The following is a 27,391-nucleotide window of genomic DNA, read 5'->3' on the forward strand; positions in this document are numbered from 1 at the left end:
TCCTTTTCGAATTCCCTGGTATTAACAACGAGGAGAGAGAGAGAGAGAGAAAAGACATACGAACTCGAAATATATACAGCAGGCGTCAGGGTCGGGATCGAACCTCCACCCCCGATCTCCGACCTCCTGTATACCAGGCGAGGTAGTTAACATCTCGCCACCGTGACAAATAGGTGCTCGCCCAGGGCACACTCGTCCCCTACGGTTTGCAGGGCCAAAGGTGAGGGATCTTTGCCATGGGCGTGAGAGCCAGCGCGCGCGCGCACGTGCGTGTGTGTGTGTGGTGCGTAACCGCGCGCCTTCGTCACACCAACACACAAAACAACGCGCGCGACAAGTCCATCTTCTCATTGCTGACGCCGTTTTATCTCCCCGCCGATCCGAAGAGGATTGGGGGAGGGGGTGGGGCCTTGATCAACTTCGCACCGCGTAGACCACGTGCCCTGACCCAGACGTGGGCCCCCCATGGGGGGCGTCTGCCAAGGGAGAGGGGAAAAGAAGGGGATAGTGACTAACAGTGGTGCGGCGATAGCGATCAACGGCGCTCCTTTGTTTGCCTTGCCCTTGCTCGGCGTGCCGAGGCTGGGGGAGGATGGGGCTCAAGGTCTGTCTGGCAAGCAAGGACCCGGCGGCTGATATAAATAACGGATGGATCGTGTCGGAGTTATCAAGGTGCTGCATCGGTGTGAGCTTATGCACGGAATGAGAGTATTAATTGAGAATAAAAAGCTGTGTTTCTTGTTGTTTCTACTGTCACCGAGAACATGGGAAGATGACGACGTTTCGGCTGGCATTGTTCACAAAATGTTGAGCATTACATCCGAGAGTGATTCTTTATAAAAAAGAAAGTGAGTGAGTGGCCTGGTAGTTTGCGCACCGCACGACGATTCATGGGCCACCTGGGTTCAATTCCTGGCCATGCAACAACAACAAGCCAATCATCACCTCGCCAGTGAACTGAAACACGTTCACCAAGCTCTCAAGATTAATGGATATTCGGACCACACAATCCGTAAAGCTATGACCCCAACCGCTGGGAAAGAAGCATCTGAGGACCCAATCAAAACCATCACCTTGCCATACATAGCAGGGGTCACCAAAATGATTTCCAAAATCTTGAGCAAACACACGATCCAGGCTCAATTTATCACAGTACATAAAATTCGTGATCTGATCCCATCTGTGAAGGATAGTATCCCGTATATACAATACCCTGGCGTCTACAAACTAAGTTGTGTCTGCGGCAGTAGTTACATTGGGGAAACTAAGCGACATGTCTCAGACTGTGTTCGTGAACACAAGGCAGATCCGAAACACGGTAGGACCAACACTTCAGCCGTGGCTGATCATTGTTTAACGCGGTTGGCTCACACAAAATTGATTTCTCTAAGACGAAAGTACTTTGCAAGCCCACTGGCTATCAACAAAGATTCGTTCATGAAGCCATCCACATATACAGACACAGACACAATCTCAACGGAAAGGATGGGTACACACTCAGCAACCATTGGAAGGACATCATCAACCAGTCATAACTGGCTGTGATGTACCCATCCTACCACCTTCCGATGTTAGTTGTGATTTTACCCGTGGCTTCGGCTCTCCGATTGTACATTAACATGCTAATCTTTCACATTGACATGCTAATCTCTCACATTAACATGATAATCTCTCACATTAACATGATAATCTCTCACATTAACATGCTAATCTCTCACATTAACATGATAATCTCTCACATTAACATGCTAATCTCTCACATTAACATGATAATCTCTCACATTAACATGCTAATCTCTCACATTAACACGCTAATCTCTCACATTAACACGCTCATCTCTCACATTAACATGCTCATCTCTCACATGAACATGCTCATCTCTCACATGAACATGCTAATCTCTCACATTAACACGCTCATCTCTCACATTAACATGATAATCTCTCACATTAACACACTAATCTCTCACATTAACACGTCAATCTCTCACATTAACATGCTAATCTCTCACATTAACATGCTAATCTCTCACACTAACACGCTAATCTCTCACATTAACATGCTAATCTCTCACATTAACACGCTAATCTCTCACATTAACATGCTAATCTCTCACATTGACATGCTAATTTCTCACATTAACATGCTCATCTCTCACATTAACATTACTAGCCCCGCCCACGTTATGGCTACACCCATTTTAAACCTTTAGAACAGTCGGCCTCAGTAGCTTTACTCTTTTTTTCCCTCCTGATGACGACCGCTTGTGTTGTGATCGAAACGTCGTGTTTGTTTATTTGAACCTATCTACGTGACCTTTACCGAAAGACCAAAAGGATATCAATTCCTGCAGTCGCGAAAGCTTTAAGTCAAGATCTATCCGAGCCTATATTCTGGACTCGCAGTTGGTAGACCCTTAAATGAATCTCTGCTGTGACACTGGGGGGAGACGAAGAAGTTAGTTACAAGGGGAGGGTTCGACAAAAATCCTTGGTTTCTGGAGTAGGGATTGTGTGGGGAGAATAGAGTGAGATGAGAGCAGAGGCAGTGCAGTGATGGTTGTCTGAACCGGTCCTGCGGTGTGTTAACGTCGCTACGAGGAAGACAAAGGCCGCCGGGCGTGGTGCTGGCCACCCACCCCCTCGCGTGCTCGCTAACAGCACTTGCCCCAACAGTCTGTTACAGGCTACAGGAGGGCGTCGTTCTCTTTGTTATATTTACGAAACGTGGACAATATTTACAGCAACATCTGCGCCGGCTTGAAATATTAAGTATTGGGCTTCAACTACGATCCATCCTGGGTTTAACCACACGAATACTGGATTGTTTGCAGAGCTCAAATATCTTAAAACGTATTCTCACTCTACTCTCTGCACATTCCCATCTCACTCCACGCGCTCTCCTTAGCGCAGCAGCGCTAAAGCACTGCGCCACTGCTCCGCGCACACTACAAAGATCCCCCGTATAGCCTTCACAGACTGGAGGGGCAAGTGCTGTTAGCGAGCACCTATGAAGGCCGGAACGGTACACGAGGGGGTCGGTGGCCAGCACCACGCCCGACCGCCTTTGTCTCCCCAGTGGCGATGTTTACACACCGCACCAGGTTATCATTTGAGGCTGAGTCGACCTAGGGAAGGCCCAGGACCGGTTCAGATTATCGTCACCGATGTTGGCCGTGAGCGGGAATCGAACCCAGTGTGCCGGGTTCGTAGCGCAGCGCGCTAACCACTACACTACCGCCACACAGACACAACAACAACAACCGCAATTCGCCACTAAGTAGCGGTGTTGTCACCACGACGCTTGTGCCAGGTCATGTGCACCTTGAGGCCACGTGAAGTGTCGAAGACACGTACACACAGACACACACGGACACACAGACACACACACGTACACACAGACACACATGGACACACGCGCGCGCAAGGAATCGCGACCCCTTCTGACTCGCACACCCGCGGCGGGGCCCACCTTCTATGTCGACTTGGGGGAGCAACAAGGCGGGTTACCACAGGTCAAGTCCGCTCTTTGCTCCCAAGTAACCGTGCAATTATGACTGTGCGTGCTGTTGCCGCTGCTGCTGATTCTGCCCACGTGGAGACCCGTGGCAAATAATGGGGGCGCTGATAACGGCGCCCGGCCCGGGTGGCGATGGTTCGGACTTTGCCACCAAGTGTCGTCGCCTATAAACGTGAGGTTGGGACACACATCTCGGGGCAGTCAGTTCACGCGGGCGATCGGAGGCACCTCCACCACAGACACCAACCATGAAGGTAGGACTCACGGCCCCCATTGGTGTGTCATCGTAACGCAGAGAAGAAGCCGGCGAAGGTCGGCCACCATACGGACTTCATCTTTAGTGCCTTGGCATTTGGGGCCGTTGGGGCTTGTCCATTACGGTCACCGGTATCTCAGTGGTCTCCCCCGTTTCTCTCCGTCCATCGCTGCGTCTAGCAGCTTCTTGTTGTTCTTCTGCTGCTTTTGATTGGCAAGGTAATGTTGGTAACATAACACGTATTTGTATTTTACCAGCTAAAACCCCCCACTGCGCTTTCTATACAGCCCTTTTTCAGAAGCGTCCTGGCCACAAATGATATCTCAACAAAAACGGCTTGTGATTTTGGACATTTATAGCAGCAAAATAATCAAAATGATCGACATGCATGTTCAGATCGATATTGAGAGTTCGATGAATGTTCCAACACGCTGTGTGAAACGGCATTGAGACAGACGCGCATCAAAGGAAACTGTGCGCACGTCAAGCTACGGTTACCACCTCCAAGGTACAAATAACCGGGACATATCGTGGGAAGAAGCTCACAATGGCAGGGCTGAAAATGGGCTGAAATTACCGGGGGGAACTCATGATTTAGTTGTATTTCTTCGTGTTTGGGTTATTTGTTTACCTTCTCCTTTGCACGACGAGCATGTCTTTGGCATTGTCTGATGTTGTAGTAACGTTTTTACCCGCTCCTACTGGACATCTGTGAAAAATCGTTATAGCTCATCGGATTCCTCCAGCACAAACACATTCTGATTGTGAACTCGCCGTATTCTTCTTCACCTGTGATTCGTTGCTGTCGACGGCACCTGCGTGGAAGCAGCGGGTTCGCCGTTTATTGTTGTTGCGGAGATTCGCGGTTCGACACCAGCGGCCGCCCTGGTTAATACCGCAGTGTGTCTGTTTTATGTTGTCCTTCTTTCGCACCGTACGTAGCCAACCGTGCTAATCGGAGGTACGGGGGAAGGACAACAAGCAACGTCATTTCCCGTGATGTCACGTGTTTCGGAGAGAGCCGGTCGGATAACTAACTAAACACAAAAAACACTTCTAAAGTAAATGCGTTTTTGATATAGATTTAAAAGTGCATAGCTCAAAGTTGGTTCCCAATATCGGAAGGAAGAGTGTTCCAGACCGTAGTAATAATAACACTGGTCAACACACTTTTTCTGGCATAAGGTATTCCAACGGCTTTAAGGTAATTTTGGGGTGCTGATTGCAAATCTGGCATCAGGTTTTGTCTATCACATCAGGTTTTTGAGATATCAAATATTGCATTTTAAATAAAAACTGCAGAAGAAAAATATTAAATAAATGTGGATATCTACATAAAATTATATTATAAACACACTATCCTAAAAATACAGCACCATATTTAAACACTAAAGCAGTCACTGACTCGCAACAACTTGCAATCATAAGTGACAGAGTTAATTTCGGGTAAAATCAATGAAAATGGGGTATGCCGATAGCATAAAAATGAGATGTGATAGAGCAAATCTGAGAATCAACACCCTGAAATTAGTCTAAAACAGCTGCAAAAGTCCAGGCCAGAATTCTTTTTTATGTTGACCAGTGTAATACACGCCATTTGATATGCGTCGAACTTTTCAGGAACGCATCCCCGACGTAAACCGGGGTATTACTGCACTCAAAAGTATTTGGTGATACTGGCAGTAGTGCACAACGAACAACAACCAACTCCAACACCCACGTCAACAATACCGTGGCCGTAAAATGAATAATCCAAATATATCATCGACAACGTTTCGGACAAGAAGGCGTGAGGTATCATTACCCGAGACATAGCGGATTACATGTGGAGTATACTTAGACACGTAGGTAAAAAATTAAATAAAAATACATTTATTTTTCTTTTATTCTCTTTCTTTCTTTTTTACCTACGTGACTTTACCGAAAAAAACCAAAGAGTATGGACCCTTGCAGTCATGTGAGTGTGTGTGTGAGTGAGTGCGTGTGTGTGAGTGTGTGAGTGACTGTGTGAGTGTGTGTGTGAGTGCGAGTGCGTGTGAGTGTGTGTGAGTGTGTGAGTGTGTGTGAGAGTGTGTGTGTGAGTAAGTGTAGTCCGGCAAAACAACCTCCTACCTCCTCGCGGTGCCGGACGGGCAACACTGTCGTGGACATTGCTGTGGGGGGAGGGCCAATGCCCATTGGCCTCTCCCCTCATGGCGTCTGTGACCACCACAGTGGCTAAACGGGGGCTCTGGACGGGTGTGAGGGGCTGGTAACCCCTCCACCTTCAATTCATTACCACTAAACCACGAATTAAACATAAACCTGTAACAAATAAGCTTGTGCCGGAGGCCCCGGGGGGTCAGGCTTTTATGACGTCTCCTGGCCAAACCCCATTTGGCGGAGCCAGGAGATTGAATTTTCACCCTCGGGGCTCCTCCAGAAACAACAAAAAACCATTGCGGATGGCCACGTGGAATGTTCGAACGCTCACTGCGGAGGAGAGGCTGCCACTCCTCTGTCGGGAGCTGGACCGGTACCGCCTGGATCTCTGTGGCATTCAGGAGGTCCGGTGGACCGGTTCTGGCTCCTGCCACCATGAGGGGTGGACAGTCCTCTACTCGGGGCAGGAGACTGCCAAACAACAGGGTGTGGCTCTTCTTCTGAACAAAAGAATGAAGGGGGCGTGGGAGCGTGGCGGTGAGGTGTGGGAAGCTGTAAGCCCCAGGATACTTTGGGCTCGCCTTCCCATCAACCAGAGGCGAGGAGTGGTGGTCGTGGTTACTTATGCCCCCACCGAAGACGAACATCCGTGGAGGGATGCAAGCAAAGCCGATGAGTCAGACGCTTTCTATGACCTCCTGTCACAGGTGCTGGCTAAAGTGGCCACTCGGGACAGAGTCATCTTGTTGGGTGACTTCAATGCCCGAGTTGGTCATGATGCTGACACCTGGTCTGGAGTGATTGGAAGGCATGGGCCAGATCAGCTCAATAATAACGGTAGGAGGCTGCTAGATTTTTGTGCAGCCCATGGGCTTGTAATTACCAACACGCTCTTCCGGCATCGGCGCATCCACACAACATCATGGATACATGCCGGGTCCAAGCAAGAACATCTGCTGGACTACATAGTGACGGACCAGCGGATGCGAACCCATGTCCTTGACACCAGGACCTACCGTGGAGCTGATCTGTCCTCTGACCATCGACTAGTCATCTGTAAGATGCGCCTGCCTTTCTTCCACTCCGGTGGTGGGTGTACACCCAGGATCCCATTCCAACCAAAAGTGGCCTGGTCTCAGTTAGCTGATGAAAGTTGCAAGCGAGAATTTCATCATCGCTTGCAGCTGGGGTTGGCATCGTCCCCCACTCCACCTGATGTCGAGGGTAAATGGGCGAGGTTTAGGACTGTGACTCATGCAGCTGCAATGGCTGCTTTGGGTACGCGGTCCAGACCTCCCCAGAAACCCTGGCTGACAGAGGAGGTGTTCAGGTTAATTGAGAAAAAGCGACAGGCCCACTCTCATCGCCTACAGCATCCCACGTCAGAGAATGAGGAGGTTTACCGCAGCCTTCGCTCGGAAGTTCGGAGAGCCGTAAGGCGTTGTAAGGATGGGTGGTGGTCGCGGGTTGCTGAGGAGATGGAGTCTGCCTCAGTGGCCCGTGATCACAAATCACTATTTAACTCCATCAAAAAAGTAACCTGCAGCGCCACACCTATTACCATCATTAGAGGAAAAAACGGTGATCCAATCTCCGACCCCCAGGAACAGGTTTGCAGATTTGCTGAGCATTTCTGTGAGGTCCTGGGGGAGGGAAATTCTCTCAGCCAGGAAAACATCATGGCACAAAGTGGGGATAACCCTGCTGAGGCTGCGGTGCCTCAAATATTGGAAGAGGTCACCCCCTGTGAGTGGCTGGCTGAGGTTCCAGCTGTTGAGGAAGTACTGAGGGCGATCCGGAGTCTGAGACCAGGGAAGGCACCGGGCAGAGATGATCTCCCAAGCGAAATGCTGAGGGAGGGTGGCGTTTGTGCACAGACTGCCCTATATGACATCATAACAACAGTCTGGACCACTGGACGGGTTCCGCAGGACTGGAAGGATGCCCTGGTGGTCCCCCTCTTTAAGAAGGGGGACCGCACAGACTGTAACAACTACAGGGGCATCTCACTCCTCAGTGTGCCGGGTAAGGTCCTGGCAAGGATTATTCAACATCGCCTTGCTAGGCACGCTGAGGAGGGGCTTGCGGAGCCCCAATGCGGTTTCAGGAAAGGGCGGTCCTGCACAGATGCCATATTTTCTGTCCGTCTGCTACAGCAGAGGTGTAGGGAATTCCAAAAAGACCTACATCTCTGCTTTATTGACCTAGTCAAGGCCTATGATACCATCAGTAGGACTGGACTCTGGGTTGTTCTTCGTGCTTTCGGAGTCCCTGACCCTCTGCTCACGATCATTAAGGACCTTCATGATGGTGAGCGGGCCCGGGTAAAACTACGTGGCCGGGAGTCGGAGCCTTTCCCTGTACACCTTGGGGTGCGACAGGGATGTCCTCTGGCTCCCACATTATTTAACATCTATTTTGACCGCGTAGTTCGTGAAGCCTTCAATAGCTGTACCGGGGGAATTTCCGTTTGGTACAGATATAATGGGAGGCTGATCGACGCCCGGGTGCGATCAAGGGATGGCTCCCTATTGGTCAACCACGTTATGTATGCCGATGATTTGGTAATAGCTGCTCATTCAGAAGAGGAGTTGGAGGCGCTGCTGCTGAGACTGGAGCGTGCCACTAAGAGGTGGGGCCTTACCATCAGCCCCACCAAAACCAAGCACCTGCCTGGGTATTTTGTACCATCGGACACTCCACCCCCACAACTCCCAATTGGTGATGGGGCAGTTGTGGAGAGAGTGGAGAGTTTCCCATACCTGGGCAGTGTGCTTATGACCGGCTCCAGTCTATCAGCAGAGGTCTCACTCCGAATCAGTCGAGCGGCAATATCTTTTCATCGGTTGCGTAACGCTGTGTGGAAGCTACCTGGTCTGTCGCTCCGCACGAAGCTTCAGGTCTTCTCGGCCACGGTCATTCCCTCCCTTCTCTACGCTTGCGAGACGTGGACCCCCCTGGTGGAGCATCTTCGCCGGTTGGAAACATTTAGGCTGGCCTGCCTACGATCCATCCTGGGTTTAACCAGGCTGGATTGTGTGAGGAGCTCACAAATCCTTGAAAGATCTGGGCAAAGTCCCATCAGTGAGCTCCTCCGGCAGGCAAGGCTGCGTTGGCTGGGTCATGTAGCCCGCATGCCCAGCCACCGCATGCCTAAACAGCTTTTGTTCGGCCGGATCGAGGGGGCTAGACGGGCGCGGCACGGGCTGGAGAAGAGATGGAGTGATGTGGTACAGGAGGACGTGGAGCTGAGTGGACTTGCCGATGACTGGTACCAGCGGTGTCAAGATCGGCCTCAGTGGAGGAGGCTCGTGAAGGACGCTACTGGGCAGTTGGAGGCAGTCGCCCTCCAACAACAACGGACGGCGGAGGAGCGACGCTCACAACAACGAGCGGAGCGCCGGGTGGCTAAAGCACAGCAAGTTGGCACAGTAGGGGGCACAGTTGGTGCATCAGCCAGTCATCTCGGTCATCTCGGTCAGTCGACCCGTGGCACCTGGGTCTGCCCCGTGACCTCCTGCCAGCGGGCTTTCGACACTTCACGTGGCCTCAAGGTGCACTTGGCCTGGCACAAGCATCGTGGTGACGTCACCGCCACTTAGTGGCGAATGGCGGTTGTTGTTGTTGTTGTGTGTGAGTGAGTGTGTGAGTGTGTAAGTGAGTGTGTGAGTAAGTGTGTGAGTGTGTGTGTGAGTGCGTGTGTGAGTGTGTGTGTGAGTGTGTGTGGGAGTGTGTGAATGTGTGTGTGAGTGAGTGTATGAGTGAGTGAGTGTGAGTGTGTGAGTGTGTGTGTGAGTGTGTGTGTGTACGCGCGCACAGTGAGGGGAGCGGTAGTGTAGTGGTCAGCGCGCTGCGCTACGAACCCGGCGACCCGAGTTCGATTCCCGCTCACGGCCAACAACCAGTGACGATTTTCTGAACCGGTCCTGGGCCTCCCCTAGGTCGACTCAGCCTCAAATGAGTACTTGGTACGTTGTGTGAACATCGCCACTGCGGAGACAAAGACGGCCGGGCGTGGTGCTGGCTACCCACACACTCGCGTGTCGGCCGGCTTTCATAGGCCCTTGCTGACAGCACTTGCCCCAACACTCTGTTAAGGCTATACGGGGATCTTTGTCTCGCACATTGGCCAAGCTTATGTTGGTGTGTTCACCACGGTTAATTGGTAAGGTAGATGAAGGTGGAAGCGGGTTACACGTGGCACCTGGGTCTCTTCCGTCACCTGTTAGCGATCCTTCACCACGTGGCCTCAGAATGCACCGAGCGCCTTTGAGGGCTCAAGCGCCCGTGGTGACGTCCCCGCCACTAAGTGGCTGTTGTTGCTTTTGTTGTTGACGTTGCCCATTGGCCACAGCGGCTGCTTGCTGCTGTTGCAACGTTGGCCAGGTGATGGTGACTCACACCTGTGCTGGGCCTCTCGCACGACCGTTGATGGCTTGCCGCCACGTGGCCAAGCTGTTGCCAGGACGCCTTAGGGCGCTCTGCCTCTTCCACGGCGGCATGTGTACAGCAGGCCTCTTGTCAAATCCACTGCTGGATGATGATCTCAGATTGAGTGCGCTGCGCAGGTCCTTCCTGGGTGTCTTTTGAGCAAGTTGTACATTGCACCACGCTGAATCCATGCGGGTTCATGATGAAGGTGGAAAGCGTAGGCGCGGGAGCATAGAAGTATAGTACAGCGATAGATGTTGCTGCATTGCCCTCTGTCGCACCGCACACTAGTCCCGCAGCAGCCTATAACACCTGCTATGCACAGCGGCCATCCCATGCAATTACTATTCTGGCTCCCAACCCATGTTTAGCTTCGGAGATCCGTAGAGAGCATGGGTGGAAAAAAAACCGATTTTTCCAGCGGCAGGCATCGGGTTTTTACTTTAATAAAATTAAACCCGATTTCGGGGAATTAAAACCTGGTTTAATGAATACGAAACTCTGATCAAAGGCTTAGGCTGCTTCCTCGTCGGTGCTGCTACCGTACTCGGGGCCGGCGGGCACGGGGTAGTCGTAGAATGTGGCGGGCATGTTGGTCTTGATGAACACGAGCTTCTCCACAATCGTAGGCGCCAGTGAGTTCCTTAGCTTGGAATGGATGAAGCCCATCGTTGAGAAGTGCGGTTCTGCAATTAAAACCAATTAAACCGGATATAAAAAGACAATTAAACCCGATTGTAAAAAAACCCGGCTGTGCCACCCTTGGTAGAGACCCGGGGCACATTCCGGGTGATTTGGTCATCGGCTCTTCACCGGGTGTCGTGCACCACGGTATATTCATCATCAGTCACCATCATCATCTGCCATGATTAATCCACTGCTGGATTGATGGCCTCTCACAAAGCCGTCACGCTCAACGGGCACACAACCTTGTTACAACGCTCACGTGCGCGTTGTCGATGTGCGTCGTATCGCTTACAGGACGAGAAGAAAAAGGATCCCTCTAAGAAGACATCGCAGCCAGTAAGACCGCTAGACCTGGTGAGTGTGCGCGCGTGCGAGTACAATTATGGCGAATCGCCTGACGAAGCTGGTTGTAATCACCAGCGAATGGTAAATGCTGCGGGTTTACTCTCCAACACTCCGGTGTGCTGAAGTAGCCCTTTTTGTTTAAGTGACAAACCTTGCCAATTGGCTGTGTCGGGTGGTGGCGGGTTTAACGACACATTTAGATTTTTACGCGTTCTCCCCCCCCCCTCCCCCCCAGAACCCCCGCCACCCCGATTGTTATGAACCAATACAAACCACACAGAGCCGTTGGGTCAGAAACTCAGAAATGCTTTAACGAAACCACCACAACAGAACGAGGGGAATTGGTGTCGGTGCGGGACGCTGCCGCGGTGTAAATGGTCAGCACATTGGACTCGCACTCACAGAGGTCGCCCGCTCCACTTGACCTCCAGGACGCGGCAGTTGAAACAATGGGGCCAGCGGCTTTCCCAGGCCCCTACCCCCCCCGCCACCCTCGGCCTCTGTCCGCCCAGCACTGTAAATGAGTACAACCGCAGTGAGTCCGTGATCGACAGGGTGGGTGGGACAGTGCAGCTCTCGACTGCGTAGACCAGAGGGATCTCAGAGGTAGCTCTCCAATATCCGCCTCCGCGGGGCCGCACTCGAGTACGAATGGTCGAACTGCTCTGAAGGAGGTCCGAATGGACGCTTCATCAGTGTGTGTACGTATGTATGTCGAACTTCTTTCGCACCGTACGTAGCCAGCGGCGCGAATCGAAGGTTGCGATGTCGATAGCGCAATCGTAATAACATTTTGGGTGGTTACAAAAGAGCACACCGCGACATGCGTAAGCGTGAAAGGAAAATGCGGGGACTGTGAACGAGGTTACTCGGTGTCACTTCAGAGTTTACTTCAGGTTACGCCTCGGGGGTTAATTTCAGTCAATTCCCCGGCCAATAAAACGAAGGCAATGTCGCAAACTCCACACGCGTCTGCGCTTGGGCCCAGTTCCGCTTTGCAGACCGGTGGGACGTCTTCCTCATGGTGGTGGGGACGCTGTCGGCCGTGGGCCACGGCGTCACCTACCCCATCCTCTTCATGGTGTTTGGCGACATGACCTCGTCCTTCGTGGACTTCGGCAAAGTGGACCAGTGCCAAGGGAACTTCTCCTGCATCGGCAACATCCTCGCAAACGTCACCTTCGAGTGAGTGAGAGATAGAGAGAGCAAGATCTCCACGCGCGCGGACAGATCGATTCGTTTTATTGATGACAATTTTAATTACTTTGACAACAATAACAACCGGGCAGCTTTCGCCCGTAATAAGAGGCTTTTAACGATCACACCTTAAGCTATTTCTATAAACATCGTCACGGTCTGGGGTTCACCATTGAAATGAAGAATCGATTCCTTTTTTTCTCGTATCTGTTCTCTCATTTGCATCGTTTCCGATTTTCTTTCGGTATTGTTTGAAGTCACGTTCATTCTTCGGGCATAAATGTGGCATCAGCACATCGTTTTGGGGGGTTATGCCGTGGCTCGCCAGAGCAGCCACATCAACTTGTGTAGTTATATACTCCCATTCTCCACAGCCACCATCCGGCACTAACTAGCGTGGTGAAGTATGGTCAAAACAAGGCTGTAGCCATGGAGTCAACATTGGGGGAGACCAAATCTTCCAGGGGGTCTGGGCGTCCCCCCCCCCCCAGCAAAAAAAAAATCTAAATTTGAAAACGAATTTCCTGCCATTTCCTGCCTAAAAGAAAAAAAAATCACTAACACATGGGATGGGCTTCTATTTATTTATTTTATTACAATAATGTCTAGGAGTGTATTGTATTACATTGCTCTGCTTTTTCTTTTTTTGACCTTTTCTTGTTTCATTGTATGTAATGGCAGAGATTCGGGATTAATAAAGTACAACCATAACCACAATCATATAAACAGAAATCTATTTTATCGCAATATATTGGTGGGGACATTTTGAGCATACAGTATTTTAATATTGGGGGGGATATGTCTCCCCCCCCCCCCCAATATATATTGTAATTACGGCCTTGGGTCAAAATAACCGGCGCGGCGTGGGAAGGCCCCTCATCCAGCAGCGATTTGACAAAGGGGCTCCCTGTCACTGTATTTATAAAGGTATTCAACTCCGCGCATTTTTTTTTTATTTGAACTTTCGCACGCTGAATTCGCCGCGTGTCAATCGCATGCTCTTCACGATCAACACTGACCCACATTAAATCAGCGTCAATCCCCCTGTCGTATTCATCGACACTGACGCTGACCGACGCGTCGGCACCCACCCACCCACCCGCTCGTTGCAGCATCGAGGACAAGATGACGGAGTACGCCTACTCCTTCATGGGCGGCGGCGCGGCCGTGATGGTGCTGGGCACGGTGCAGGTGGCGTGCTGGGCGGCGGCGGGCGCACGCCAGGCCCAACGCGTGCGCCGGCTCCTCTTCCGCTCCATCCTGCGGCAAGACGCTGCCTGGTTCGACTCGAGCCAAGCCGGCGAGCTCGGCAACTGCCTCACCGAGTGAGTGGACCGGCGCTCACCGCCGCCGCCGCCGCTCCCCCTTCCTCGGCCAGCCGCGGTTACCACCCGCCCGTGGCGTTCCCTGTGAGGTGGCAGCCCGTCCTGGGGAAGTCTTCCGAGTGTTCCCAGGAGGTTAAAGAGCCCCGGTTTTTGTCAGTTGTGGAGTAGTAGTAGCAGGAGCGGTGATGACAACACCACCGCTCAAGACAATTCATTTTGCGTGAAGGTATCCCTTCTTCTGATAATGCGAGATATTTTCTTCTTCTCCTACTTCTTCTTCCCATGATGTATAATTGCGGTGATTTGTAGCTCGGAGGTGGTAACCCTGTCTGATTCAGCACCGCGCGGTGCTTCCGGACGGGTTTGGCAAACTCTGGTGCCGGATGGAGGCGGTTGGACCGCTTCAAGGTAGTTGAAATAGATTCGTGTTTTCACGTCCGTGTCAGTACCCACGACGTAGCCCTCTTCCTGATTAACCAAAGTTAGAAAATCATCTCGGCACTTCCTGCCGATTTGTAGAGGAGTTTGAGACCAACATATCAGGGGGGGGGGGGGTGTCAGGTGGAGCAGTTTGCCTTGAGCCTCAGATCTGAAGAGGTCTCAGAACGAGCAGCGGGAGCCTCATAGGGGGCACCACAAAAAAAGGCCGAAAACCTTTTGGTGGCCCTGTCAGGCAGTGAGCCTTCTCCTCAGACCACCGTAACGTGCACACTCCAAGGATCCTCATCCTAATCGGTCGCTGTGGACGGGCAATTTAGCACCTGACAGGATCACAAACATGATAATTGCTTTTTTTAATAATGTGCATACATTATCAGTGTTATGTTTTTTGTTTGCATTACGACTGCAGGTATTGTGGTCTATGCAAACATGACTCCTTGTAAAAAAGGTGTCAGTTTTGTTGCCAGATAAAAGGGTACAAAACCAATTACCATATTTTTTCTTCTGGCAAATGAGGTTCCAATGGAGGATCACAAACGTTTTGCTGCAAATGTGTTTTTTTATATATAAAAAATAACCTGATTCGTGCCAGTGGCGCTAATCAGCAACATTAAGTGTTGGGCCACTTTGTTAAGGCGATGTAAATATGGTTTAGGGGTTATTAGTGGGATCATAAAAATGAAAAAAAATCCCATGGTTTTGATCTCCATCTCCCAGGTTTTTAAAATTCCATATTATTTGATGGGAAAGATTCTTTAAAAAATATAGAATCAAGCCACGTGTTTTAAACAGTTCCTATACGGGCCACATACCAGAGGTGTCACCTGTCGGTACCGCCGATGGTGGCGAAATGTTAACGATCCCACTTTATTTACACCACGAGTAAAAGTGAAAACGTGGTAAGCTTTTAAATTCGTAGATTATCACATAATTCACTTTTATTGACCGCGTAAATAAAACATTTTGCCACCTCAGGCCGTACTGATTTCTGGCCTGTGTCCTAATTCTCAAATGCTCCTTTCTCAGAATCAATAATAATCATAATAATTTGATTTAATGGAGCTTTTAATCTCAATGCACTGCACAGGGCAAGCATGTAAACACAATGAGCACGATCAGACAAAATACATTATCAGGAGGAGTAAAAAAAAAACCTGTGAGTCGAGCAGATTGTGCAGCGGCAGGCCACATCTATGGCGAAAAATAGACTGAATGTGGTGTGACGGAAGTGGAAATATTTTCCGGACAACTGCCTGCGATTAAATCTCAATTCACGTGAGTTGATGGTTTCAGCAAAGTCACCAATGACCGCGCAATAAAAATCCATCACTTTAAATTTGGCTAACTTCCAACTTTAAGAATTGCAGATATCGGTTTGACTGTCACGTGATGGACCTCACTCGCATATGCAGAGCGAGTGGACAAGCGGTGACTGCCACTGTGTGTGCACCAGATTTCACTTGAAGAAGTGAAGTCGGAATTAGCTCTGTGATATCCACTTGCTTCCATCGGCAGTCCTCTAACACAGAGCTCCCCCACGGCAATTCTCCATCCCATGACGTGATGCCAGTAGCACAACCGGGATAACATTGGGAGAACAAAAATAAACGGACGGATGTGTGTTGAACTTTTTTACGTAGCCTAACCGTGCTAATCGGAGGTGCGGGGGAAGGACAACAAACTAAACAAAATATTAAATCCTCGGTTAACACCGCGGCCACACGGCTCCCTGCCGTGAAGCCGGAGGGTCTGATTGCGATGCATTTATGTCCGTTGCCACGCCTGTCCCCGGCGCAGCAACGTGATGAAGATGCAGGACGGCATGAGCGACCAGGTGAGCGTCATGCTGCAGCTCGTCGTGAGGTTTGCGGCCGGCCTGGGCGTCGGCTTCTCGCAGGGCTGGAAGCTCACACTCGTCATCATGGCCGTCAGCCCCCTCATTGCCGGCACCGCCGGCGCCGTCTACCTGGTGGGTGGAAATTACATAGACACGTCATAGACACGTCATACACACGTCATAGACAATACATAGACACGTCATAGACACGTCATAGACATGACATAGACACGACATAGACACGACATAGACACGACACAGACACGACATAGACACGACATAGACACGACACAGACACGACATAGACATGACACAGACACGACATAGACACGACACAGACACGACACAGACACGACACAGAGACGACACAGACACGACACAGACACGACATCGACACGACACAGACACGACACAGACACGACATAGACACGACACAGACACGACATAAACACGACACAGACACGACATAAACACGACACAGACACGACATAGACACGACATAGACACGACACAGACACGACATAGACACGACATAGACACGACACAAGCTGGCCCATGCCGGTACGCGAAGGGAGTCTTCGCGCTTTTGGCTGAGAAGTCGTTGGAAAATGATTTCAGAACTAACATCTCAAACACATTGCACGTCAATAACGCTGTGGCCTTAAGAGGAAAAAAATATACGTATAAATGAGAGGCAACGTTTTAGGTAATGGTCCTTCTTCATAGCACATAGAAAGGCCAGAGATATGGTATAGAGTTGGAGACTGCTCTTGTTTACACCATGGGGTCTGATGAGGATTTAAGTTTTAAAAAAAGTATTTCTGATGACCAGTTATTAAATCGGCATATTAATAGTCATACTAATAGTAGCTATTGAGGAACAGACAACCCCTTCAATAATCAAAACGTATTCCTACGAAATAAACTCAATTATATTCAAACTAAAATATTTAAAATGTTGCTGGCACATCGGAACGTGCGAAGATTTGTTCTTGTGAGCGCAATACACAACCCACTTCGCAATGCATTCCTGGGCACCAATTAGCAAATAAATAAAAAACTAGTTCTGTGATATCCGCTTCCGTGGGATCTTCTGTATCACAAAGCATTGCACCTGCCCTGCAAGAGAACGAACGTATTCCTCATCACGTGACACCGATACCACCTTGGGAATATATTGTGGGGGGAGGGGGGGGTAGAAAGACAAAAACATACAAATATGAAAAGAACGTTGAGTGATGATGAACGGGGGTTGCTGTGTGCCACTTCGAAGTTTACTTCGGTTCACGCAGTAGGTTCGTGTCGGTCATTCACCTGCCTGCCGCGTTGCACCTTAACACCTGAACCCGATCGGCCAGGTAAGTCACCGAACACGGTGCTTCCTGCCGGTCGCGCTTGATATCGCCCGAAAAGGAGTTGTCAGGGCAATTTGTGAGCAAAGGGTCTAGTCTCGCGGTGATTCTCTCACTCCCGAGGGGTGACTGTCGGTGACTCCGGAGGGTTACTCTGGGTCTGTCTGCAGATCAACATGGGAGCCCGCCCCCTGTGCGAGTGCTGTGCTCGAGCGTGCAAAGGTTAAGAGTGGCAAAAGTGCGAGCGGCTTACCAGTTGCATCGTCACAGAAAGCCATGTGCAGGAATAAATGCTGCTGATAGCACGCAACTATTACGCAAGCGCACGCGTGTGAGCGGCGGCGTGGCGGTTAGCGCGCTGCGCTACGAACTCGGCGACCCGCTCATGGCCAACACCAGTGACGATTATCTGAACCGTTCCTGGGCCTTCCCTTGGTCGACTCAGCCTCAAATGAGTACCTGGTGCGGTGCGTAAACATCGCCACTAGGGAGGCAAAGGCGGCCGAGCTTGGTTGCTGGCCACCCACCACCTCGTGTGCCGTGCCAGCCTTCGTAGGTGCTCACTAAGAGCACTTGCTTCTACAGCCCGTTAAGGCTAGACGGGGGATCTTTGTCTTTGTGCGTGCGCTGAAGTTCTGTGAAGTTTAACGCGCAAATGTTTTATTTTGTCAACAATGCGGTAATAGCTTTCGGTTGGGGGGGAAGCTGAGGGATAATGCGTGACCGAATTAATCCATCCTGGGGAGGATCGTTGCAGAGGCTGCATAAGAAGCTTTAAAATAAAGTAATTGTCTGCGCAAAGATGCTTAAGGGGCCCTGCAGGGCTTTTGCGATACATTCTGAGCACGCGGGACAAGAGAGCGAGTGCCGGTCCCACAACGATAGACAACAATACAAACGAGATGGTGCAAAAGGAGGCAGAGAAAAACAAATCGATCCTTGAATTGTGACAATTTGTTCCAACAACATTTGCTTTTCAAACCCCTGTCGTGATTCGAGGTTGTGATTCAACTTTTTCAAAAATAGATATATTTTGAGAGGTACATTGTAACGTTCTAGATTTGAAGCTTTCGTGACTGCAATGATTCATACTCTTAGGTTTTTTTGGTAAAGTCACGTAGGTAAAAAATAAAAATAATAATAAAATAAAATAATAATACATGAAAATAACTAAATTAAATTACGACGTTTCGGAGGCAACACAAGTCTCCGTCTTCAGGTGGGACCGTCACAGTCACTTGATACAGTAAATTTGGCTGTGACGGTCCCACCTGAAGACGGAGACTTGTGTTGCCTCCGAAACGTCGTGATTTAATTTAGTTATTTTCATTTATTAATATTTTATTAATATTATTTTTTACCTACGTGACTTTACCGAAAAAACCTAAGAGTATATTGTAACGTCTCGAGTGGCCACAATGGGTTCGTGTGATTACATAATTGCATCAAGCAGTAATGAGAAAATCTGCTGCTACATCCCACAATGCAAGGCGCCAACAACATTTTATAATTTTACTTTGAAATCAAATAAGTTTGTTTCGGAGTATTACTTCTTCATTCCTGAAGGGATCGTATGTCACTCAATGGCTAATTTTAGGCAACTAGTCATATGCCTATTTAAATTCTGGTCATCAAAATGTAATTCTCATCATGGTGTAACTTGCGGTGTCCAACCATTATTAATTATTTCTCTCTGCCCTCTCTGTTCGATGAAGGCCATCGCCTAAAATCGCCTGAAATGTCACTTTTTATATCATGGTACCTTTTTTTGCCAGCATCAAAGCATGATACTGGCAAAAAGGTTGCATTATATAGCTGCTCACCCCGAGCTACAAATGCTCTGATACGTGCATTGTCTTTGTACTTTGACGTTCTCTGGTCTGACACTGGTAATGGGACGAGGCCATCAAGAAGGATGCTGTCTCTGGTGTAAGCCAATCAGTTTCAAAGACAATGCCATCTATTATCAGAGCATGTTTGTTTGCATGTTCATCACAAGTACTTGTGGTTAATGCGAACTTGATTCCCTGCCAAAGGTATCTAGTTGGTGTTTGAACGTATTAACACCTCCTGTTTTATTGTCAGAAAGGGGTAAAACCTATTCTTACCACTTATTATATCAATATTTTTTTTCTTTTAAGGCCACAGGGATTTTTTTGGCGAATGCGTTGAGTTTTTTTTAAATTAATTGTCCTTGTGCACTACTGCCAAATGCAAGATCATAAAATAATCTCTACTTGAGAGGTACATACTTAAAACGTAATTTTAGAAATCAAATTGCAAAGGGGCAGAGATTACCGATTTGCAAGTAGTGACACGGTGTGTGGGTGCCACCCGGTTATCTTCGTTGGCGCTGGCAAGGTGAGGGCAAAAAAATATACAAAGATCCCCTGTATAGTCTTAGCAGACTGTTGGAGCAAGTGCTGTTAGCGAGCGCCTATGAAGGCCAACACGGCACACGAGGGGGTGGGTGGCCAGCACCACGCCCGGCCGCCTTTGTTTCCCCATCGGTGAAGGTTACGCACCGCACCAGGTACTCATTTGAGGCTGAGTCGACCTAGGGGAGGCCAAGGACCGGTTCAGATAATCTTGTTGGCCGTGAGCGGGAATTGAATTTGGGTCTCCGGGTTCGCAGCGTAGCGTGCGAACGGCTACACGACACGAGCTCTCCCCACCCCGGTGGAAGCGCACACACACAGGGCGGATCTGGGCGCTGTGCCGGCGCCCGATTAATAATGATATTTTATTATAATGGCAACAAGGGTTGGGTTTGTGGGCATCTGGGCACACGGGGGCAACATTCCAAAACAAGTTAGTCATTTATACCTTCGCTCAGCCGATGCCTTGACCTTCGCCGGCAACGTGTTTGGGCAATGTCGCAAGACTCCAGCGCACGAATCGAGCCGAGCGATTGCAACACGCGCTGGCGAAGGCAGAGCATCTGCCGCAGAGGCATAGATACTGTAGGCGTCGCGGGTGTCGGGACACCACGGCACGGTGAACTGTGGCTAAGAGACACCACGGCACGGTCAGCTGTGGCTAAGAGACACCACGGCACGGTTAGCTGTGGCTAAGAGACACCACGGCACGGTTAGCTGTGGCTAAGAGACACCACGGCACGGTTAGCTGTGGCTAAGAGACACCACGGCACGGTTAGCTGTGGCTAAGAGACACCACGGCACGGTTAGCTGTGGCTAAGAGACACCTGCGGAATGGTTAGCTGTGGCTAAGAAACATCACGGCACGGTTAGCTGTGGCTAAGAGACACCTGCGGCACGGTTAGCTGTGGCTAAGAGACACCACGGCACGGTTAGCTGTGGCTAAGAAACATCACGGCACGGTCAGCTGTGGCTAAGAGACACCACGGCACGGTTAGCTGTGGCTAAGAGACACCACGGCACGGTTAGCTGTGGCTAAGAGACACCACGGCACGGTGAGCTGTGGCTAAGAGACACCACGGCACGGTTAGCTGTGGCTAAGAGACACCACGGCACGGTTAGCTGTGGCTAAGAGACACCACGGCACGGTTAGCTGTGGCTAAGAGACACCTGCGGAATGGTTAGCTGTGGCTAAGAAACATCACGGCACGGTTAGCTGTGGCTAAGAGACACCTGCGGCACGGTTAGCTGTGGCTAAGAGACACCACGGCACGGTTAGCTGTGGCTAAGAAACATCACGGCACGGTCAGCTGTGGCTAAGAGACACCACGGCACGGTTAGCTGTGGCTAAGAGACACCACGGCACGGTTAGCTGTGGCTAAGAGACACCACGGCACGGTGAGCTGTGGCTAAGAGACACCACGGCACGGTTAGCTGTGGCTAAGAGACACCACGGCACGGTTAGCTGTGGCTAAGAGACACCACGGCATGGTTAGCTGTGGCTAAGAAACATCACGGCACGGTTAGCTGTGGCTAAGAGACACCTGCGGCACGGTTAGCTGTGGCTAAGAGACACCTGCGGCACGGTTAGCTGTGGCTAAGAGACACCTGCGGCACGGTTAGCTGTGGCTAAGAGACACCACGGCATGGTTAGCTGTGGCTAAGAGACACCTGCGGAATGGTTAGCTGTGGCTAAGAAACATCACGGCACGGTTAGCTGTGGCCAATTCTCACCCACAATGTCCCAGTCCTGGTCAAAGTTAAATATGGTTTGTTAATCCTACATATAGCATAACAACAGTAATGCTCTCATAGCGGCTCACTGTGGATTTGTAATGAAAGTATTTTTTAACTATTCAACTAATCTATTTTTATTTTAGCAGGTAAGGCTCACCTATTTCAGAAGCGACCTAGCCACACATGATAGATCAACGAAGTGGCTTATCATATATGTATATTGAGCTTCTTTCACACCGTACATTGCCAACCGCGCCAATCGGAGGTGCGGGGGAAGGACCACAAACTAAACAGAAAAAGCAGATCTTAGCAAATTAGTTTTCAATCTAGATTTAAAAGTGCATAGCTCCAGTGGCTTCCTAAGATCGGGTGGAAGAGCGTTCCAGACGGCCGCATAAGCGCATCTGAGAGCGCGCGATGCAGCGACCGTCTTCGCTTGATGGCTAGGTTATCGAATAGACATTCCAGCAATATGGAGATGATGTGGGAATTTATAGCAGCCAAATACTCGAAAAGAATGTTTATAAATGCGGAGTGAAACCCCGGAGGACTCAGAGGAAAATCCACACGACCATGGGGATAGAGAAATGCAAACTCCAAATATACAGCAGCAGGCGTCAGGGTCGGGATCGAACCCACGAACTCTTGCATATCAGGCGAGGGAGTTAACATCTCACCAATGCGGCGTCAACAACCACTGGGAACCATTCACGGGTCGGACTCTACCCCCCCCCGCTCCTCTCCTCACCACCCCCCCCCCACCACCCTCCACCACCCCCCACCACCCCCCCACCCTCCACGTCCTAACTTCCACAGTGCCTGGCCCATGGCGCCACGACTCGCAGATGTAGCGGTGACAGTGATGTAGACATTCCGGGCGATACGGTCACGACAATGATGCAGTGGGCCACGTGGTTGTCCAAGGGCAGAGCTCAGGCTCCTCAAGGCTCCACGTCAGTCGGGGTGACATTGGAGAAACCGCTTTCTCAAAACACCGTATCTACCGCCCGGCGTTTATCAAAGTTTACGCGATCCTCGGTCGCCGTGGCGTTTGCGCGAGAGTCGCGCTCTCACCAGATTTATTAGGGCACCCGTCTTGGGTGATTGTGGGTAAATGTAACACCAAAATAAACACTCAAGGGTGCGCTTTACCCAGCCAAATATAAAGAACAAAAAAAACGTAAAATAACGTTGATATTCCAAAGGCAAATGGCCTTCTGAAGCAGCGTTTTTATTTATTTATTTTGTTTTGTGAGGGCAAAGCCCTTTGTCTCGTTTAATTTATTTTATAATCCACCATCCACTGAGGGGTGTGGAGCAGTTGGCGCAGCGGTGAGCGTGCTGCGCTATGAATCCGGCGACCCCTGCTTTGAGTTCCGACCACGGCTACCATGAGTGGCGGGTGATAGCCCCAACTTGTCCTGGACTCCTTAGACTACACCGGCTAACACCGACGAGCGCGGGGAAGTATGGTCGAGCAATGCTTATGATTGACACGGAATGCGGAGGCCTTCATCTTCCAGTGAATCGGAAAAGAGTTGAGCATTATTTTATTCTATTGCACTACATCAGTGTTCTTCGTTGAAAGGCACGTGGGCCACCGGCGGCCCCCGGTGGGCTTTAGTGCAGACCCTGACATGGGGCCGCCGACAATACACAAATGTGAAAACACCCCCATCATGCTGTCAAAACCCCAACCGTTTCAAATGTTTGGCGGCCCTCATCCCATCCCGTCCATTCTCATCCCCTCTCATCCCATCTCATCCCCTCTCATCCCATCCCGTCCAATCCCATTTCATCCCATCTGATCCTATTCCATCTCATCCCGTCCAATCCCATGTAATCTCATCCCGTCCCATCCTTTCCTATCCCGTCTCACCCCATCTCATCCCGTCCCATCCTGTCTCAACGGCGCGCTGCAGGCGTCGACGGCGTTGAGCAGGAAGGAGCTGGCGGCGTACGGGCAGGCGGGAGCCATCGCAAGCGAGGTTCTCTCCAACATCCGCACCGTCGTGGCGTTCGGAGGGGAGGCGCGGGAGGTGGAGCGGTGAGAGATGCATCGTTGGAGTTGTCAAATTACGGCGAACATCTTTATAGAATATCTGACTGCATTCGTTATCTGTACTGTGCTATCTTTTTCGCAAAAACGTTTCTCTTAATTTTATCGCGATTGTGTTATCGGTGTCATGTCATGAGGTGAATCCATTGGGGTCTCTTGCGGAGGAAGTGCAACCCTTCGCGTTTGAGAACGGCCCACAGAAGCGGATATCACAGAGCTATCTCTGAGATCCCTTCAATTGATCCCTGGTCCACAGAGTAGAGGGCAGCAGATTTTCTCGCACCCTGCCACCTTGAGTCACGTTCGCCATGAAGACGTATTTTAAGTTTCAGAGCTGCAGTTTATCCCATTTGAGAGCATCGCCAAATTTAATTTGATGTTTTTTTGCGTGCAGTCATCGGTAACTGGGCTGAAACACTCACCTCACTCGACATTGAGACCCAGTTTAATCTCCCGTGATCCAATCGAGCTGACATTTTCCACACAGACTCGTTGTGCGTGACAATTAATGTTCGTTAAAATTTCTTTCCAAAATTTTACACTTTTTAGGACAAAAATATTATATTTACTTACCAATTGCTTAATGGTGCAATGTAATCATCTGACCCATAGGTGGCAGCCATCTCAAGCCAGAGGACGAGAGGACTCTAGCCGCCACGCATATAAAGGATTTATAGTGAAAAACTTTGTTATTGCGGGTTATGCTTGTTCCCCACTAAAGCGTCGCTCCCATCCCCGCCCATCCCGCCACAGGTACAGCCGGAGCCTGGCGCCGGCGAGCAAGATGGGGCTGCGCAAGAGCCTCATCAACGGCTTCGGCATCGGGATGACGATGCTGGTTGTGTACGGAACGTACGGCCTGGCGTTCTGGTACGGCACCACGCTGGTGCTGGACCCAAACAGCGACGACTACACGGTTGGCACGCTCATCACGGTGAGCCGAGCCGCTCGACCCCCAAGTGCCGCCGTGGTTGTCGAGCGTGCAGGGCCGGGAGAGTGCGCAGTCGCTGGGCCACGTAGACGGCGAAATTGGACAGCGGGGTGGGGGGGGCCCATTTCATTTCCGGCATCGGGGGGCCCGTGCAAGCCACGCTACGCCGCTGTACTCGCCCCGTGTGTGCGCAACGCTCTTGTGCCTGGTTTCACTGCGGCACACACACAGATGTGAAACAACACTTTGTCTGGGTTTCACGAGTATAAGTGTACTCTCCCCGAAGAAACACGCCGCAGTTTTTAAGAGGTGACGAATTTTTTTATTTGCTTGGTTTTTGTCAAGTTGGTGAGCCCAAATCCCTCTCATAAACGAGACTCTGTATCCTGGTTGCTCAAGTTCCCACTTGCCTAAACAAAATAAACTCGAACCGTAACCCTGAGCCCGAACCAGGGTTGCGCCTTTCCACGTACGCCGCTATTCAAGTCGAGTTGGGCCGTGAATTCGGCACCACAGGTCAGGATTTTCCACGCCGATCCGGCCTCGCAATCCACTCGAGAAACGCCAATGTGCCACCAAAAGCGTCAACCACGGGCGTTTGTAGCGGCGAGTGCCCATGGTCACCAGCGGTTGTTTTTTTTTAATCCTTTTCCGGCCTCCCTCCCCCCCCCCGCGCTGTGTGTCGACTCAGGTGTTCTTCTCGGTGCTGATCGGTGCGTCCTCGCTGGGGGAGGCCGCCAGCCAGATGGAGTACATCTCGACGGCGCGCGCCGCCGCCACTCCCGTGCTGGCTATAATCAAGCGCACGCCGGCCATCGACAGCGCCGCCGACTCGGGGCGCCGGCCCTCGTCCACCCAGGGGCACATCCGCTTCAGGGCTCTCAAGTTCAGCTACCCGACTCGCCCCGACGTGCAGGTGCGACGGCCGGGGTGGCTTGGGGTGGGTGAATGTATTCATGTTGAACTTCTTTAGCACCATACGTAGCCAACCGTGCTCATCGGAGGTGAGGAGGAAGGACAATAAGGTGCGGGGGCAATGGTGTGTGGGGTGGTTTGGAGTGGGTGGGTGGGTGGTTCGGGGTGGAGTGGGTGGTTTGGGGTGGGTGGGTGGTTTGGGGTGGAGTGGGTGGTTTGGGGTGGAGTGGGTGGTTTGGGGTGGAGTGGGTGGTTTAGACCACGTGTTCCTCTTCCTGTCTCTCGTGTCATTCCAATCGTACATCCTCTCCACTCTTCATAGTACATTAGTTCCATTTTCTTTGTCAGTGTCCATGTTTCTCATCCATATGACAGCAGGTAAGATAGACGGATTCAACGACGATGATGAAACACTACATCTACCAAATAATACATTCGGAATTTGTGGCACTGTGGTAAGAGCATTGGGGCCCTTAATCATGAAGCCACAAGTTCGAACTCCGGTCAGGGGTCAATTCCACAGTTCATTGACTCCTCCAGAGACACTGAAATGCGTGCCACTGAGCGAGTCACAGTGAACTCTGTGACCCAAACTCACTTGCCGATCATGGCTACGATGACTTCTCCAAACCCCCGCCCCACCGTGCCCCCCCCACGCTCCCCAATCACTAACCCTCATCGACCAGAGTGGTGAAGCATGATGGATGATAACAATAGGGTTTGCCCTTTCTGAAGATAACACTGGTGTTAAGATGCGTATATTATCAGAGCGTCTTTGTTTTGCATGTTTTGCCGCAAATATGTGTGGTTGATGCAGACTCAATGCCTTGAAATAGGTATATCGATTTTGTCTTTGAACACCTCCTGTTTTATTGCCAGAAATGGGTAAACGCCTATTCTAATTCTTTGGTTCTTTCGGTAAAGTCACGTAGATAGAAAAATAATAACAAAGTGAATGCAAAAAAATATATAATACAAATAAAAAACACAACGTTTCTATGGCAACACAAGGGATCGAAACGTCCTGTTTTTTATTTTTATTTTTTCTTAATTTTTTTTTATTGACTTTATTATTCTTGGTTCTTTCGGTAAAGTCACCTAGAAGGGAAATAATAAAATATATATTTAAATATAATAAAAGCTATTTTATTTTTATTTTATTTGTGTTTTATTATGTCATATTTTAATTATTTTATAATTTCCCTTCTACGTGACTTTACCGAAAGAACCAAAGAATATGAATTCCTGCAGTCACGAAAGTTTCAAGTCAAAATTTAACGCCTATTCTTGTTTCTTCATCACTTTTTATACTGGCAAAAGGGTCCCACATGGTGAAGTATGGTCAAACGAGTCTGAGGTTTCTCTAAGACGACTGCGGCTGGTGTCAGGTTCTGAATGGGCTGGATTTGGAGGTGCGGCCGGGACAGACGGTGGCGCTGGTGGGGCCCAGCGGCTGCGGGAAGAGCACCTGCGTGCAGCTGCTGCAGAGACTCTATGATCCCCAGGAGGGGCAGGTGAGAGCTGCCCCCACCACGGGCACCACCTCCACCGCTATCACCACCGACATGACCATCGCCACCACAATCTCCATCACCACCACCATCACCACCGACATGACCATCGCCACCACAATCTCCATCACCACCACCATCACCGCCACCACTGCCACCACTATCACCACCGACATGACCATCGCCACCACAATCTCCATCACCACCACCATCACCACCGACATGACCATCGCCACCACAATCTCCATCACCACCACCATCACCGCCACCACTGCCACCACTATCACCACCGACATGACCATCGCCACCACAATCTCCATCACCACC

At 50.3% G+C, this 27,391-nt stretch overlaps 1 protein-coding gene across 3 annotated transcripts in view; it reads left to right on the top strand.

Moving 5' to 3' along the window:
- The first annotated feature begins 3,726 nt into the window (after nt 1–3,726).
- The window catches only part of LOC133341430 (ATP-dependent translocase ABCB1-like), a 49,396-nt gene continuing 25,731 nt past the window's right edge, over nt 3,727–27,391 (top strand). The window contains exons 1-9 of one of the 3 annotated variants that reach the window (XM_061550054.1): nt 3,727–3,774; nt 11,331–11,390; nt 12,370–12,566; nt 13,691–13,903; nt 16,142–16,313; nt 23,571–23,695; nt 24,461–24,641; nt 25,330–25,554; nt 26,942–27,067. In XM_061550054.1, the coding sequence (XP_061406038.1) occupies nt 3,769–3,774; nt 11,331–11,390; nt 12,370–12,566; nt 13,691–13,903; nt 16,142–16,313; nt 23,571–23,695; nt 24,461–24,641; nt 25,330–25,554; nt 26,942–27,067 (1,305 nt within the window). In that variant the 5' untranslated portion in view covers nt 3,727–3,768. Of the gene's footprint in view, nt 3,775–9,756; nt 9,887–10,566; nt 11,391–12,369; nt 12,567–13,690; nt 13,904–16,141; nt 16,314–23,570; nt 23,696–24,460; nt 24,642–25,329; nt 25,555–26,941; nt 27,068–27,391 lie in introns of those variants that run through there. The other 2 variants (XM_061550055.1, XM_061550053.1) reach the window with 2 other exon arrangements.

Source organism: Lethenteron reissneri, chromosome 11 (genome assembly GCF_015708825.2).
Source record: "Lethenteron reissneri isolate LAM-NWPU_2019-01 chromosome 11, ASM1570882v1, whole genome shotgun sequence".
Lineage (NCBI taxonomy): Eukaryota > Metazoa > Chordata > Hyperoartia > Petromyzontiformes > Petromyzontidae > Lethenteron > Lethenteron reissneri.